This window comes from Muntiacus reevesi, chromosome 7 (assembly GCF_963930625.1).
Source record: "Muntiacus reevesi chromosome 7, mMunRee1.1, whole genome shotgun sequence".
NCBI classification, from domain to species: domain Eukaryota; kingdom Metazoa; phylum Chordata; class Mammalia; order Artiodactyla; family Cervidae; genus Muntiacus; species Muntiacus reevesi.
In genome coordinates, this window is record NC_089255.1 from 59,249,840 (window position 1) to 59,266,143 (window position 16,304).

A 16,304-nucleotide genomic window follows, 5' to 3' on the forward strand; every position below is an offset into this window, starting at 1 on the left:
GGGAATGGCAACCCACTGCAGTATTCTTGCCTGGAGAATCCCCACGGACAGAGGAGCCTGGCGGGCTACAGTCCATGGGGTTGCAAACGGTCAGACACAACTGAGTGACTGTCACTCACAGATATACTGTCACTCACACATGTATGCATTTTGGAGTCTGTGGTTTGGAGTAGAAGGAATTAGTAATCTGTGCTTATCAAGATAATACTTGCTGATTATCGTTCACTTCAGTTCAGTTCAGTCGATCAGTCGTGTCTGACTCTTTGCGACCCCATGAATCTCAGTAAGCCAGGCCTCCCTGTCCATCACCAGCTCCCAGAGTTTACTCAAACTCATGTCCATTGAGTCGGTGATGCCATCCAGCCAAATCATCCTCTGTTGTCCCCTTCTCCTCCTGATCCCAATCCTTTCCAGCATCAGGGTCTTTTCTAATGAGTCAATTCTTCACATGAGCTGGCCAAAGTATTAGAGTTTCAGCTTCAGCATCAGTCCTTCCAATGAACACCCAGGACTGATGTCTTTTAGCATGAACTGGTTGGATCTCCTTTCAGCCCAAGGGACTCTCAAGAGTCTTCTTCAACACCATAGTTCAAAAGCATCAATTCTTCAGTGCTCAGCTCTCTCTATAGTCCAAGTCTCACATCCATACATGATTACTGGAAAAACCATAGCCTTGACTAGACGGACCTTTGTTGGCAAAGTAATGTCTCTGCTTTTAAATATGCTGTCTAGGTTGGTCATAACTTCCCTTTCAAGGAGTACACGTCTTTTAATTTCATGGCTGCAGTCACCATCTGCAGTGATTTTGGAGCCCCCCAAAATAAAGTCTGACACTGTTTCCACTATCTCCCCATCTATTTGCCATGAAGTGATGGGACCAGATGCCATGATCTTAGTTTTCTGAATGTTGAGCTTCAAGCCAGCTTTTTCACTCTCCTTCACTTTCATCAAGAGGGTTTTTAGTTCATTTTCACTTTCTGCCATAAGGATGGTGTTGTCTGCATATCTGAGGTTATTGATATTTCTTCTGGCAATCTTGATTCCAGCTTGCGCTTCTTCCAGCCCAGCGTTTCTCATGATGTACTCTGCATATCAGTTAAATAAGCAGGGTGACAATATGCAGCCTTGACATACTCCTTTTCCTATTTGGAACCAGTCTGTTGTTCCATGTCCAGTTCTAACTGTTGCTTCCTGACCTGCATACAGGTTTCTCAAGAGGCAGGTCAGGTGGTCTGGTATTCCCATCTCTTTCAGAATTTTCCACAGTTCATTGTGATCCACACAGTCAAAGGCCTTGGCATAGTCAATAAAGCAGGAATAGATGTTTTTCTGGAACTCTCTTGCTTTTTTGATGATCCAGCGGATGTTGGCAATTTGATCTCTGGTTCTTCTGCCTTTTCTAAAACCAGCTTGAACATCAGGAAGTTCACGGTTCATGTATTGCTGAAGCCTGGCTTGGAGAATTTTGAGCATTGCTTTAGTAGTGTATGAGATGAGTGCAGTTGTGTGGTAGTTTGAGCCTTCTTTGGCATTGCCTTTCTTTGGGATTGGAATGAAAACTGACCATTTCCAGTCCTGTGGCCACTGCTGGTTTTCCAAATTTGCTGGCATATTGAATACAGCACTTTCACAGTATCATCTTTTCAAATTTGAAATAGCTCAACTGGAATTCCATCACCTCCACTTAGAGATGATGTATTCAAAACCTGGAAAATGATCTTGAGTAGAAAGATAAGTGGTTTGAGTAGCAGATGGCAGACAGAAACTTATACCTGGGAATACAGATTTGAATCCCTCTTAGTTTTTATACTGGTACTTCTCTAGGGAATAGTAAGCTCAGTTGAGCTTGGAATGATGTAGTTTAAAGACTGTTTCCATCGCAAAGTCTTTCTTCTACTTTTAACTGCTTTGTTTGATTACTTATGGGTACATTTTTAATGTATTGTCTCCACTAGGGGGAGTTGTAAAGCTAGCATTTGTTTGCATTTTATATTCTTTATTTAGTGAAATTTTCTTGTCATCACCTAAGTAAAGCAAAGAAACAAATAGTGGAGTGTTTATATTGTATTTTTTGTTGTTGTTGTTCATATTACATTTTGTTTTTCTTTAGCAATTTCTTACACTTTATCTGGGACTTTCCTGGTGACTCAGTGGTAAAGAATCTGCCTGCCAATGCAGGAGACCTGGATTCAGTCCCTGGGTCAGGAAGATCCCCTGGAGAAGGAAATGGCAACCCACTCAGTAGGAGTGCCTGGGAAATCCCATGGACAGAGGAGCCTGGCAAGCTGCATTCCACAATGTCACAAAAGAGTCAGACATGACTTAGCGACTAGACAACAACAAATTCATTATCTAGATGGTGCCTTTGAAATGTTTCCCATAATATATAGGTATTTTTCAGGAACTCACAATGGGAACAAAAACACTGAACTCTGGCTGACTGACATTTACTTGTATACAAACAGGTAGGACTGTGTCTTCCACTGGCCAACTGAGTGTCATGTGGAAGAAGATCGGAGTGGGAATGGAGAGATTCAGGTTCCCCTGCTGGCCCAGGGGCTATAACTCCTGCTTTCGTGGGCATGCCCCTCACCTGCTCTCGGCCTCATTGTGGTCACCTTTAGCAGGAGAGATTTGGCTTGGAGGGTCTCCATTGTTCCTTCCAGACCTAAAGTTCTATTTGTCACTTGCAATGTCGCTGATATTTGTCTAATAAATGTTGCTGTGTTTCTTTTACAGATATGTGGCAATCTGGGCAAAGTCTTCCCCTTTAAGATTATAAAATTTGTTTTACCTAATGGAAAGGATTTAAAAAATTTTTTTGCATGTAGTGTAATTCATGGACTAAAGGTCTAGCTGCCAAGTTATTTGGCCCTTTTGTCAGTCCCATATTGGACCTTTTCAGGGATGTTTTTATTAATAACTTGGCTCTGGGGCTAAGATCAAGATTCTACTTAGTGTGTATCCATGAAAGCATTATTTCACAATTCATATTTTAAAATATCAGAATCGGTTCATCAGTGTACTTGTTGGGCAACTGGTTTAGAAGGCAGATGAATGCTGTCCACTCCATTTGCTGCTGTCCTCTGGGGAGAAGATATATTATCTGCTTTGTAATCTGAGAACTCTTGCTTTCATGAATATCAAGGATTATAGACTCTGAAGACAGTCTGTTTACTTAATTTAAGCTGAAGAATCTTAAGAAAAGGTTTACATGTTCCTTGTTTTACATTCCCTTTGAACTAGGCTTTTTGGCTGTTCTATGTAGATTATTGTAAAAGTGTTTTGTTGCTAAAGTTCTTTGAGTAAAATGCCCTCAAATAATTTTTTTTCTTTATTTTTTCAGGAACAAACACACAAGCTTAGTAAAGGGAGAGGATTTTATAGACTAGTTTAAAATGCATTTCATAGGGGTCTTAGCAATGCAAATTATCTTTTCCTAGGGAAAGTGTCTCTTTAATTATTAAACTCAGTTGATAACTCAATCATATCCTAAGAGGATTGCATTTGCAACCAAAAGACAGTTATTACTTCTAAATTTGGAAGTCATAAGGGAAATTAGTTCTTGCTGTTTATAAGGATTATTATCTTTGTTCTTGAATCTGTATTTGGTAATTGGGTGGATCTTTAATGAGGAAATTCTATAGTTTCTAAAATTTTCTATTTGGTAACATGCATAAGTTGATATGATAATTTTGTGTTTTATGGCACAAGGTTCAAAAGCAAAATCTATTTGACAGTTGTATGAGGAGGGTACCCTTTGATCCCAGGAATGGAAGCAGGTGGTATTTTGTTCCTGAATGGCCTTATTGGGAAGCTCATTTAACCTCTCTCTGTCCTCAAAGTTATGGAGCCAAGGAATATAGCCCAGCTATGACAAAGATCTTGAGAAATTTTTTGAATGTGAATGAAATGATTTAAAAATGTTAGTACATTTTGTAAAATATTTTATAAAACACTAAATACGGTAGGGATGTTTTGCTACTTGACAAGTTTACTTATGGATCCAGAAGCATTTTGAGGAACTTAATTGCTTATGCTCAAATTAATTTGCCTCCATGAATGCCAGTTTCGTTAATTTTGTGGTGTTGCAAAGAAAACTATAAGAACTGCTTAATTATTGTGTAACTTTTTCTGTCTTTATGGGAGGGGGTGGAAATTGTACTGTTTAGATGTTCCTATTAAGGTTTTTCTGTTATAAGGCTGTGTACTTGAACCTCACTGAAGGTTTAGAAGAAAATGTTTTTTCCTTAGAGGAGTCCTTATTTGATTTAAGTATAAAACATTTATTTTGATTTTACTCCCTGTGTTATGTGTGGGTATAGTCTTTTTCCTTAAAGTTCTCATAGGTGCTTTTTTTTCTCTTTGTGAATTTTATCTTTGTAAAATCACTTTGCCACCTTTCTCTTGAGTCCCATTTTTGAGTCCTATATTGAGTCTTATGAGTCCTGTATTGATGTGTTCTGTTTTAGTGTTTGTTATTCTTTATATCTTTTGGTCAACTCTGATATGGATAATTCACAAAATGATTTTTCAGTTACCTATGTGAGCAGGTGGCCGATAAGTCAAGGTGCTGGTTGTTAATATCAGTTTCATCAAGATAACTTTTTATTGGAATAGAATATTTTTCTCTTGCTTCATTTTTGGAGAAACCAATGTATTGAGAACACCTTCGAACAAACAGTCCACTCAATGTTAGAGATATGTATGTGGGTGAAGAAGTGTCCCCTTCCCCACCTCACATACCCCATTCCATTCCCAAGTTTGACTTCACCAAAACTCTGTTAACAGTTGGGGCATTCTTTTCAGACATTTCTTAGGATAGTTTTATTTAACTTTTACCATATACATTTTAAGAACATCTTTTAAATTATAAATGTAATACTCAGATATGTTTTATAGCTACACTGCTTTTCTTTCATTTTAATGGCAGAGAAATAGGGGAAAAAACCTGCCATAGACTAAGAAACATCTCATTTTTTTCTTCCAGATTTTTATAGCATATTTAATATCTTCAAAATTGATTTATTACATAATTTTATGGGATTGATTTATATACTGTGGAGGAACTCGGTTACTTTACTAATAATGTAACTGATGCTTAGGTTTAAAGAGAAGTCATTATAAGCAGTCCTTTGACCCTTTAGTAACATAATATTTGAATCTTCTGATTATTACAGATTTTAAGTCGTTATATTGGGATTTGAAGATATTTACAGATATTGAAATTCAACAAATTAGACAATTCATTTGTCTCTTTGTCACAGTTTGTCTTGAAACTTGAGTGAATTTATCTAGTTGTTATAAGGCTAAAGATGTGATTTTTCTGGAAAAAAATTGGAGAGCAAAATCATATGCTTTTATGTCAGTTTTAGTTATACTTTTGAGAGTACTGTATCCATAAAAACCTGAGTCTTACAGCCTTCTTTCTACTCAACTGTTTATAAGAGCCAAGCATTGTGTATCTTTTCATCATTGGAATTGGATGGCTCTCTAGTAATTAGTCACTTCCCAAGAGGTTTCCATCGTATTATTGGAGCTTCTAAGGGCTTCCAAGGCCACCTGCTGCTGCTGCTGTTACCACCACCTGGGTACAGTGCATCTGGCCACTCAGATTCCCTGGAGGGTGTCTGATTGCCAAGTCCTCCAGGTCTGATTACTGGTAGAACAGGGTTCTGAGACTCAGATCTGCCCCCCGATAACATGATACAGTGATCGTGCCATTATCATGACCTGCTGTGTTTGCCTAAAGAAGTTTTAGAAGCTTTCCTGCTGTATGTGTACCTGAATCTAAGACCTCTAGAAAAAGATAAAGCCTTCTAATATAAATCCTGATATTTATGTGTTCCCCTTCCCCCAAGTGAACTGACAAACGTAATTCCTGTGGAATTTAAGACCTTTATTACATTGAGAAATTAGGAAATTCTTTGACTTCTACAGTCAAAATCACTGGTGCCAAGGCAACTTTGGTTTGGCATCTTGGGTCTGAGCCAGTGTTGTACTGACGCTGACCTTTCTGTCTCAGTTGCAGCAGTTACTCACAGACCTGCCTCACGATATGCTGGATGATGACCTGTCTTCCCCCGAGCTTCACTATTCGGACTGCAGCGAGGACGGCAGAGAGGAAGAGTAAGGACCCGAAACCCCTTGCGTTTGTATATCACAATGCTTTGAGTTTTTTTCTTTAGATACCTTGCAGGCAATAATAACAAATATGATTGTGAAATTGTAGACTACTACTTAATCCTTTAGGTAAAATTTGGAGGGCACCCATGTTAAAATCTTGAGGTTCTCTATGGTGTCTCTGTCCAAATAGATGATAGGCTCTAATTTAAAATACTGATTTTTCTCAAGCATACATCATTCTGAGCAATTGGAGATGAACTGGACTGAGCATCAAGTGCTGCCTAAACCTCCAAATGTAAATGTAAGTATCTGGCACCAACTTGACTTTAAGGGTGGGAATAGATCTTAGTACTTTTCTCTTACTCTTGTTATCTAATAGGCCTATAATGAGATTCGGGATATATGTATTGGAGAGAAAAGTGGCAATGGCTGGGAAGAGAATCAAAGTAGAACTGAAGACCAGCATCCTGTCTACCATCCTGAAGGAGGTGGAGATGAAGGTGGAAGTGGTTATAGTCCTCCGAGTAAATATGAACAGACTGATTTATATCACCTTCCTGAAAGCTTTAGGCCATATACCAACAGTCAGAAGCAGGAATTTAATAGCCAACCAACCAATGTAATTACATTTTCAGATACTCAAAGGAATCATTTTCAGGTATTGTAAAAACTTGACTTTCAAGAAATTTGTGCATGTGTGTACACACATTTGCTGTGTGTGTGTGATTAAGAAATGTTTGTGAAAAGTGCAGTAGTAACATTTAAGTACAAATAATGCTGAGGGTGCATTTATTCAGTCTCATGCTGAATTAGTCGTGCGGTTTTCTGTTTACAGTCTAATTAAATCATCTTAAACGAGAATTTTAAAATAGAGACTTCGTGGAAATAATTAAACATTAAAAGTTAAGTCTGTCAAAGAATAGCCACCTTTGTCTGCTGAGGCTTCTGGCTTCTACCATTAACCCTGCTCTGGTGAGAAGCTACGTTCAGGTACCCTGATAGAGTTTAAAAGTGGTTAATCACTACATGACACCAGTCAGTTACCTTGATCATCTAGCTCATCACCCTTATCACACATTTTGCATCAAATACTTCAAAGCCAATTATCTGTTGTGATGATACAGCAGTAGATAGGGTGAATGTTAAGGAAAGAAATACTTTCCCCCTCTGCCTCTGGAGAATTTGATGAATAAGACCTTAGGATACAGTTAGCTGCTTAGATTTTCTCAATGACCATGAATGCCTCATTTCACTAATAGATATTCTGTGTTACCTGATGACAGGATAATTTTTTGGTCATTTTAAGGTGGTCATTTCCCCTTACTTCCCCTTACTTACTTATTTCCCCTTACTTCCCTTACTTCTCTATAAAATTTTATTCATCCCCCAGAAGTTACTGAGTATTTATTACATATGAGTCATTGTATTACATGTTATTGCATAGATGTGTTTTCACGATGTTGGTATCATCTAAATTATTCTTAAATGTTTATATACAATCTCACTGGAATTCTTGAATGTTATTTATGGAAATGGCTCTATTATATGCTCAGAAGTACAACTAAAATGTGTGAAATTGCATATTTCAGGCTTTCTATGAACTTTGTTAAGTAACAGTAAGTGCTGTTTTTAAGTGGAGATGTATATATAAAATTTGTAATTGTACCACCATTAAGTGTTATAACAAGTTGTCTAATTTAGATAATTTTTGAAGAAAAGAGCAAATCCTAATCATCAATTTTGTCTCTCACCTTGTAATAGCAATTTGGGATGTCCCAAGGTCCTAGTTGTCAAGCTTTGGAATCATATAAAGTGACATATAAACCTTTTCAGTCTTCTGCCCAGAATAATGGCTCACCAGCCCAGGACATTGCAGAAAGTGACACATTTGAAGGTCTGCAACAGCAATTTTTAGGAGCTAATGAAAGTAGGTATCAAGTTTAAATTTCTTCACTGCCTATTTGGAGAACTTTGAGCGCTTGGAGCATGTTCAAGAATTATGATTTTAAGTAAGATAATGAATTTTTTTGAAAAGAGTCCAATTTTAAAAGATATATCCTGAAGTTTGAATAAGCTGACATGAAGTCTAGAATTGACTTCAAATATCATGTTGTTGGGGGTAAGTTTGTGTGTGGATGCAGATAAAGTGAGACGGGCTATGAGTTCACAATTGTTGAATCTAGGTGATGGTTTCATGGGGTTTATTGTACTCTCTTCTCTACCTTCTTATATATTTGAAATTTCCCTTGATGAAAAATTAAAAGATATTTTCTCAGCTGTATATTTCAGTCATTCTATTTGGTTAAGACTTAATTAGCTTCATATAGCATATCTTTCTTAATAGAAGTCTAAATTGGAAAATGAAATGTCATTTTCTTTTCAATCTTAGATTTTTTTCACTACATAGAAATATAATTTAGTAAGTCAACCATTATCTTAATTTTTTGTTTGTTTTTTTTTAAGAGCATTATGTAATGGACAACTTTAATATAAATGACTGTATACTCAGAATTAAAACTAGACTTACATCTCAGGTTTAGTCCTGTGACACTTGCTAAAAATTTTCTTTTGAATAGTATATGTATCAGTAAAAGTGCTACTAGGGAATTTTGAGGCGATCCGAACATTCAAAACTAAAAACCAAACTTGACTAATCTGAATCTTTGTTTTCATACATCCAACTTTTGTCATCCTTCTCTCTGGCATGTGAAGTAACTTCTAGCTATTGCTGAAGAGCCAGTTCACATTCTAGAATGTGAACACAAGTGTTGTCTTTGTATTACATTTAAGAAGTGGGGGAAAAGTCATATCAGATATTCTGGGTTTCCTGGGCTGCATGCACCACAGAGAGAACTGAGCCCTAGTGCCCTAACTTCATGGTGCTGCTTCCATCTCAAGCTTAGGCTATAGATAGTGTCAAGGAACACCTTTTCCCCCAGCGAGCTGACAGCAAATATGTGGGCAGCCTCTCTCTGTTCCTAAGGTTTTGTGGAATGAAGAGATGAGGAGGTGGACAGTATGTGTGGCATAACTCTTTTGGGGTTAAGTAAATAGACATCACAATGGTGGCCTGACACCTTGATGTTATTCTTTCAGTTCTGCTGTGTTTGGTTACATTTATATTGCCTGGTCGTTTTGCACATATCGCTTTCATCACTTCCTTAACAATCTGCATTTTTATCCAGTTGATTCATTTTTTGTTAGTTACACATTTGCCTAAATTTGACATCTGAAAGTTAATTAACTTAGTGGTAGTGCTGGATTTAGTGATTATAGGTTCTTAGTAACAGTAGTTTAAAAAAATGAGTTTGAAGAGAGGTGCCTTGTAGATTGTGTTTATTCCTGGATTAGCCATGTTCTAAGGTCTAAGAGAAGTTTGACTTGTAACAGAATTTTCAGCCTTCAGTTGGAAGTTTCAACCATATCTCTTTTTAAAAAGAAGATTGTTTTATTTGTTAGCAAATAGTAGCATTGTTCTTATAGGAAAATATTCGTCATTGTGTAGTTGAAAGATTATCCTGCTTCTGTGAATCACTTTTTTCTTTTTCTCCCCCAGTGATTTTTAAGTGGTCCTTAAAATGACTTTAATTCTGAAAGAAGACCTCAAAATTTTTTTATTAATCTATTTTTTAATTTGTTAATTTAGCAGTTATTTGCCAGTATAAATGATTTCATTCTTGCTTAAAATATTTTGAGAAGGATGTCTAGAAATTTTCTTTGAATATGGTTTTATAGAAGTCGATGTACTTTTATTTTTCAACTTAATGAGAGCTGGGAGCTCTATTCGCTTATTACTGGTATATACTTATTTTTCATTAGCTTGAATGGTAGTGATTCAGAGGTATACATTAACTAGTGACTTTTCAGACTTTTCTGGCAGTGACCATAGTAAGAAGTATGTTTTTTTTTTGCATTGTGATGAGGTCTGCAATATTTATATAAATATTGTATAAATAAGTTTTACATAGTAATATTTATGCTACATGATACACTGATCATATTCTGTCTTGTTATTACCAAACCAAAATTTGGATCTTCTTGCCTGCTTGCAATAAAGTCAGTCTAACCAACACCTGGTTGTGGTGAAGGGAAAAGTGTCAAAGTGTGTCACTGAGTCGTGTCTGACTCTCTGTGACCCCGTGGACTGTAGCCCGCCGGGCTCCTCTGTCCATGGAATTCTCCAGGCAAGAATACTGGAGTGGGTTGTCATTCCCTTTTCCAGGGGATCCTCCCACCTCAGGGCTTGAACCCAGGTCTTCTACATTGCAGGCAGATTCTTTACTGAGCCATCAGGGAAATGCAGCATTTATGATAAGGTTCAGTAAGAGAAGTCCTGGACAGCTGATGCTTAAAAAGCTCAGACTCCTTAAACGGCCCCGTAAACGCTGCACTTGCCTTCACTACAACTAGGTGTCAGTAGATTGGCTTTACTGTGTGCGGGTGAGCAGACCCAAGTTTTTGGCCCAGTAACATTGTTTATTAAAAATGCTAGTCATAATCTCCTGAATTGATTTCATGATACCCTAAGTTGTATTTGTAGTTTGATAAAACATTGCCCGAGATGACCACAGATTTATATTTTGATATGCTTTTATCTGATAAGTTGTCTTTAATTCCCAAGCAGACTCTGCAGAAAATATGCAGATTATTCAACTTCAGGTTCTTAACAAAGCTAAAGAGAGACAACTGGACAATTTAGTTGAAAAGTTAAACGAAAGTGAACGTCAAATTAGGTATCTGAATCATCAGCTTCTGATAACCAAAGGTGAGAAAACAACTGTTGAGTGCTGTTGTGTTTGAGGTTCATAGAGCTAGATAGCTTGTTTCCAGTAACCTCATTTTAAATATGAAGCATAGAGATTTGATGCACTTGATGAGGGGCTCACGATGAATCAGTCAGAACAAAACAAAAATCCAGGACTTTTGTCACATTGCCTTGGGCTCCTTTCCAGAACATACATTTTGAGGTCCTCATTGTTTTCCCTTTTTTTCTATTTTATTAGACTAATAGAATCAGTGAACATTATATAAATATGCTGATAGCATTCCATCTTAAAAAGGTATCAAAAAAAAAAAAAACGTATCAATTCCTTATGTAGTTTACCTTGGATAAAGTATTCCAGTTCCCAGAGAGACTTGTGTTTAGTGTGCAGTACGTTTTCTGAGCCTATGAATTAGCATAACATTTCAATCCAAGTAAGAGTTAGTGATCCTGAACTGCTTTGAGAGTGCCAAGGAGAAAATGTGGTCATCTCTGGGAGAAGCAGAGTGTAAACACAGGTTTCAGATTATAATTGCTCACTCTTTATGCTTTCTGTAGTTCGGTAAATGTTGAACTCTCGTTTGTAGAATAATTTTGTGACTGAACTCCAGCTTATTTCAAACTTAATTGATAGTGAAAAGATCTTTTTGTAATGCTCATGAAATTTATTTTGAGAGAAGAACTTGTGAACTGTTACAGTAAAGTATGTGGGAAGAATTAAAGACTAGGTGAATTTAAGAGGTCATTGAGAGTATGTATAAAAAATAATTTTTCCTCAGATTGTTTCTTTGATCAGCAGGCGCTTGTCATATCTATGTAGCTTCTCAAGTAACAGATATTGAAATGATTTTTTAAGGGGATCTTTTGGTCCCTAAAGGGATACAATAAGATTTTTGAAGAGAGTGGTTGCTGTTCTGTAAAAAAAAAATTTTTTTGATGTCACTCGCATTCTTTTTTTGAAGCTTTTCTGACTTTTTCCAAATCAAGTGAAGTTCATTATCTGAACTGAATTAAATGCAGCAACATTTATATGTGATAAAGTTCTCATGTTTAATAGATTATGGCAATTAAGGATCCCTCTGCAGTAACATATTACTTATATAAAATTTTTTAATATTCTAGATGAAAAGGATGGTTTGGCCCTCAGCCTTCGAGAATCACAGAAACTCTTTCAGAATGGAAAAGAAAGAGAAATACAGCTTGAAGCACAAATAAAAGCACTGGAGACCCAAATACAAGCTTTAAAAGTCAATGAAGAACAGGTAAATATTTGATCTTCATTATTTATGGCAAAAAGTTGTTGATTACAATGAAATGTTAGTTGCTTAATGTTTTGTATTTTGGGACTAAATTTAGAAAAACTTTGAAGTTTACACATTCTTCTCCCATAAGTCAGTCTACATTTCTCTCCCTTTCCGTGGAGGAATGGGTCTCCCATTCACCTAGTCATCTATCCACCAGAAGTCTGGAGGAGAGTTCAGCTTCGGTGTTCCTTTGTCTAGTCAGCCACCACGTTGTGTTGAGTCTCCTTATTTCTGCCCACACGTCCCTAGTTCAGTATGTTCTCATCTTTTGCAGAAGTCTCTTATGTAGTCTCTAATCTTTTACCCCTTCTCTTCTTTCATCTGGCCATCTGAGTAATCTTTCTGAAGCACAGTTCTAGTTATGTCTTTCCCTTACTTAAAGTCTTTCAATGACCCTGCTTTACTTGCGGGATGAAATAGGGTGTCAGGATGACCATCTGATCCTTGCCTTTCTCTTTCTCACTTTTTTTTTTTCCAGTTTTATTTATTTATTTATTTTTTTACTTTACAATATTGTATTGGTTTTGCCATACATTGACATGAATCTGCCATGGGTGTACATGTGTTCCCCATCCTGAACCCCCCCGCCCACCTCCCTCCTCATCCCATCCCTCTGGGTCATCCAGTGCACCAGCCCTGAGCACCCTGTCCCATGCATCGAACCTGGACTGGTGATTCGTTTCACATATGATAATTTACATGTTTCAATGCCATTCTCCCATATCATCCCGTTCGCCCTCTCCCACAGAGTCCAAAAGACTGTTCTATACATCTGTGTCTCTTGCTGTCTCACATACAGGGTTATTGCTACCATCTTTCTAAATTCCATATATATACGTTAGTATACTGTATTGGTGCTTATCTTTCTGGCTTACTTCACTCTGTATAATAGGCTCCAGTTTCATCCACCTCATTAGAACTGATTCAAATGTATTCTTTTTAATGGCTGAGTAGTATTCCATGGTATATATGTACTGCAACTTCCTTATCCATTGGTCTGCTGATGGACGTCTAGGTTCTTCTCTCCCTCTTAAACTCAATAGCCTGTCTGTTTTTATGTACTCACATGTGCCGTCTCCTATCCCTGGAATGCCCTCTCCTCAGCACATTGCTATTTGATTAACAAGCCCCTGCTCAAGGCTTTTCTTTTCCTAAGTCTTCCCGTTTTCTTCCTCAAGTCAGATGTTCACATCTGTTATAACAGACCTAGAATAATCTTGAAGGCCAGAAGGGGTTGCCCTCATCTTAGTAACCTCACCACATAAGCCTAGAGCCTGGTACATTATAGGTGATCAGTACATGGTGAGTGAGTTATGGTGTTCAAAATTGACCTAACCTCTGAATTTTTTTTTTCTTACATATTTCTCTTTTCCTGCTCTGATACTATCACAAGTATAGTTTTATTTTGTGTTTTGAAATCTGATAAACAAGGGCTACCCTTACAATTCTTAAAATATTTAGTAGCTCTTTTTTACACTTTTCCTTTTAGACCTTGCAAATCAACTTCCCATGCTTTATAAAGTCTTGTTGGGATTTTGATTAGTGAAGCATTGTGTTTACCATTTTATGGATGGTTAACCAAGTCTTGGCGAGGTCACATTACTTTTCCAGGATTACAAAGCTGGTTACTGACAAAGCATCAGAAACTAAAATTTCTGACCCCAACGGACTAGCCTTTGAAGTGGTGGCACATTCTTTGATTAATGAGAAGGGTGGCCATTTGATCATGTGAAATAGTCACAAGTCATTGGTAGCCACGCCTGGCAATGAATGATTCTTGTGAGTAATGCTGTTTTGGTGGTTACAAACAAAAGTGACTTGGTTCTAGATGAGATTAGTGGCTAGTTCTGAAGATGGAAGAGTTTAAACAATGTTGTCTCAAAAAAAAAAAATAAACAATGTTGTCTCATGTCTGGTTCATTTTCAGCCTTCAGTTCTTAGCTAAAAACAGAGAGGACTTCTCATCAGCCTTACATCTAAAGTAGTCTATTGCTTCTCACTCCCACTCCCCTCTATTGTGCCATATTTTATCACTCCATTTTAAAGCCGTCTGAAATTATCTCATCTGTTTACTTATTATTGTCTGTCCCTTTTCACCAGAAAGTAATAAGACTTTAGGCCTTGGCTGTCTTGTCATCCTGTCCTTAAGTGCTTGGAACCCTGCCTGGCACAAAGTGTCCACATCATTTACTGAACAAATGATGAATGTCTTAAGTAGTTTAAGTGGTATTGGGATAAATAGGCAATCTCTGGAATAGAATGAAGAAGCGACCTCATTTGAAATTTTTCATTTTTATGTGTAATATAGACTATCATTATTTAAATTTTTTTGAAAAATGATAGTTATTAAAGAGTGGCTTTTATGTCATAATCTACATAATCTTTTAGTAATCTTTTTATAAGTTAGAACTTGCATTTATAAAAAATAAAATAGTATAAAATTAAATTAAAAATTAAAATTAAATAAATTTAAAAAGGCAACAGAACCACCAGGTACATTAATTTTCTATTGCTGCTTTAACAGATCCCCACAGGGTTAGTGGCTTAAAACAGCAAAATTTATTACCTTACAGACAGAAAGTCAGAAGTCTGGCATGGCTTTCATTGGGCTAAAATCAAGGTGTCAGTAGAGGTCTGTTGCTTTCTGGAGATCCAGGGGAGAATCCCCTTTTTTGCTTTTTCCAGTTTCTAGAGGCCCCCTGCATTCCTTGGTGTATGGTCCATTTCCATTTTCAGAGCTAGCAGTCACAATTCTGACTTTTTTCCCCCCAGTTTTCCTCATTAAAGGACCCTTCTGGATACAGTGGGTCCGCCCTGGTAATCCAGGACAGTCTCCTTATTTGAGGTCATCTGGTTAGCAACTTTAATCCACTTACAACCTTAATTTCCCATTGTAATGTGACAGAACTATTCACAGGTTTCAGGAATTAGAACATGGGCATCTTGTGGGAGTTGTCAGTAAACCTGCTACACAATTACTTCTCCATAACCATACAGGTACAGTTTAAAAAGCTTCCTTTTTAGTATGTGACCACTGAGAAGGTTCATCAATCTTTCCAGCAGCAGTTGTCTTTAACCTCCCTTCTACCTCCCTCCCCATCCCACCTCTCATGTCTGATTCATGCTGCTCTTTGGCAGAAACCAACACAATTCTATAAAGCAATTATCTTTCAATTAAAAAATAAATAAATTTTTAAAAAAGTTGTCATTTTCCCATGACCTAACAGTTGGACTTCCCTCCAGCACTTGGAGCACAGAGCGATGCAAACAGCACTGAGATGGGTGTATAAGCAGCAGACTCCTTGCCTGGAACCCACATTGCCATCATGTTGTGCAAAATCTTCTCTCTCTTTCCTCAGACACTTCCAGACTCTTCTTCCCTGTGAATAATAATCCCAGCAACCACGGGCCTGGTGGATCCCAGATAGGGAACTAGAGCCACCACGGGGAGACCTTTCTTCTCTTTGTTCTTGTTCTTGTTGTTTAGTCACTCAATCATGTCTGACTCTTTGCACCCCCGTGGACTGTAGCCCGCCAGGCTCCTCTGTCCATGGGATTCTCCAAGCAAGAATGCTGGAGTGGGTTGCCATTTCCTACTCCAGGGGATCTTCCCCACCCAGGGATTGAACCCCACGTCTCTTGTGTCTCCTTCATTGGCAGTGGGTTCTTTACTACTGAGAAGCCCCTACTTTCATTTAGTTAAGTGTGGTTGAGTTTTGTAATTAAAATTCATGAAGATAGCACAGAGTCAGAATACTGTAAATGTGTATCCTGTGTGTATTTTCTAGATGATTAAAAAGTCCAGAACTACTGAGATGGCCCTGGACAGCCTGAAGCAGCAGCTGTTGGACTTGCATCATTCGGAATCGCTTCAGCGCACGAGGGAGCAGCATGAGAGCATCGTGATGGGCCTCACAAAGAAGTATGAGGAGCAAGTGCTGTCCTTACAAAGGAAGTTGGATGCTACCCTTACTGCACTGAAGGAACAGGTTGGAATGATTTCAAATAGCAACTGTTATAAACAAGTAAAGTCATGACTGACATCTTGCGGTTCATCATAGAGAAGAGCTGGGTGTTTGCAGTAGGTATTTGAGTATGAGTAAAATTTAAAA

The 16,304-nt window shown here is 37.6% G+C and overlaps 1 protein-coding gene across 8 annotated transcripts in view; it reads left to right on the forward strand.

Moving 5' to 3' along the window:
• The window catches only part of CEP152 (centrosomal protein 152), a 98,356-nt gene that overhangs the window by 12,520 nt on the left and 69,532 nt on the right, over window positions 1–16,304 (forward strand). For 5 of the 8 annotated variants that reach the window (XM_065941275.1, XM_065941277.1, XM_065941273.1 and 2 more), the window contains exons 3-9: window positions 6,026–6,129; window positions 6,355–6,427; window positions 6,506–6,784; window positions 7,888–8,053; window positions 10,748–10,891; window positions 12,011–12,150; window positions 15,981–16,181. In XM_065941275.1, coding sequence (XP_065797347.1) covers window positions 6,026–6,129; window positions 6,355–6,427; window positions 6,506–6,784; window positions 7,888–8,053; window positions 10,748–10,891; window positions 12,011–12,150; window positions 15,981–16,181 — 1,107 coding nt within the window. The remainder of the gene's footprint in view (window positions 1–6,025; window positions 6,130–6,354; window positions 6,428–6,505; window positions 6,785–7,887; window positions 8,054–10,747; window positions 10,892–12,010; window positions 12,151–15,980; window positions 16,182–16,304) is intronic. The other 3 variants (XM_065941278.1, XM_065941279.1, XM_065941272.1) reach the window with 1 other exon arrangement.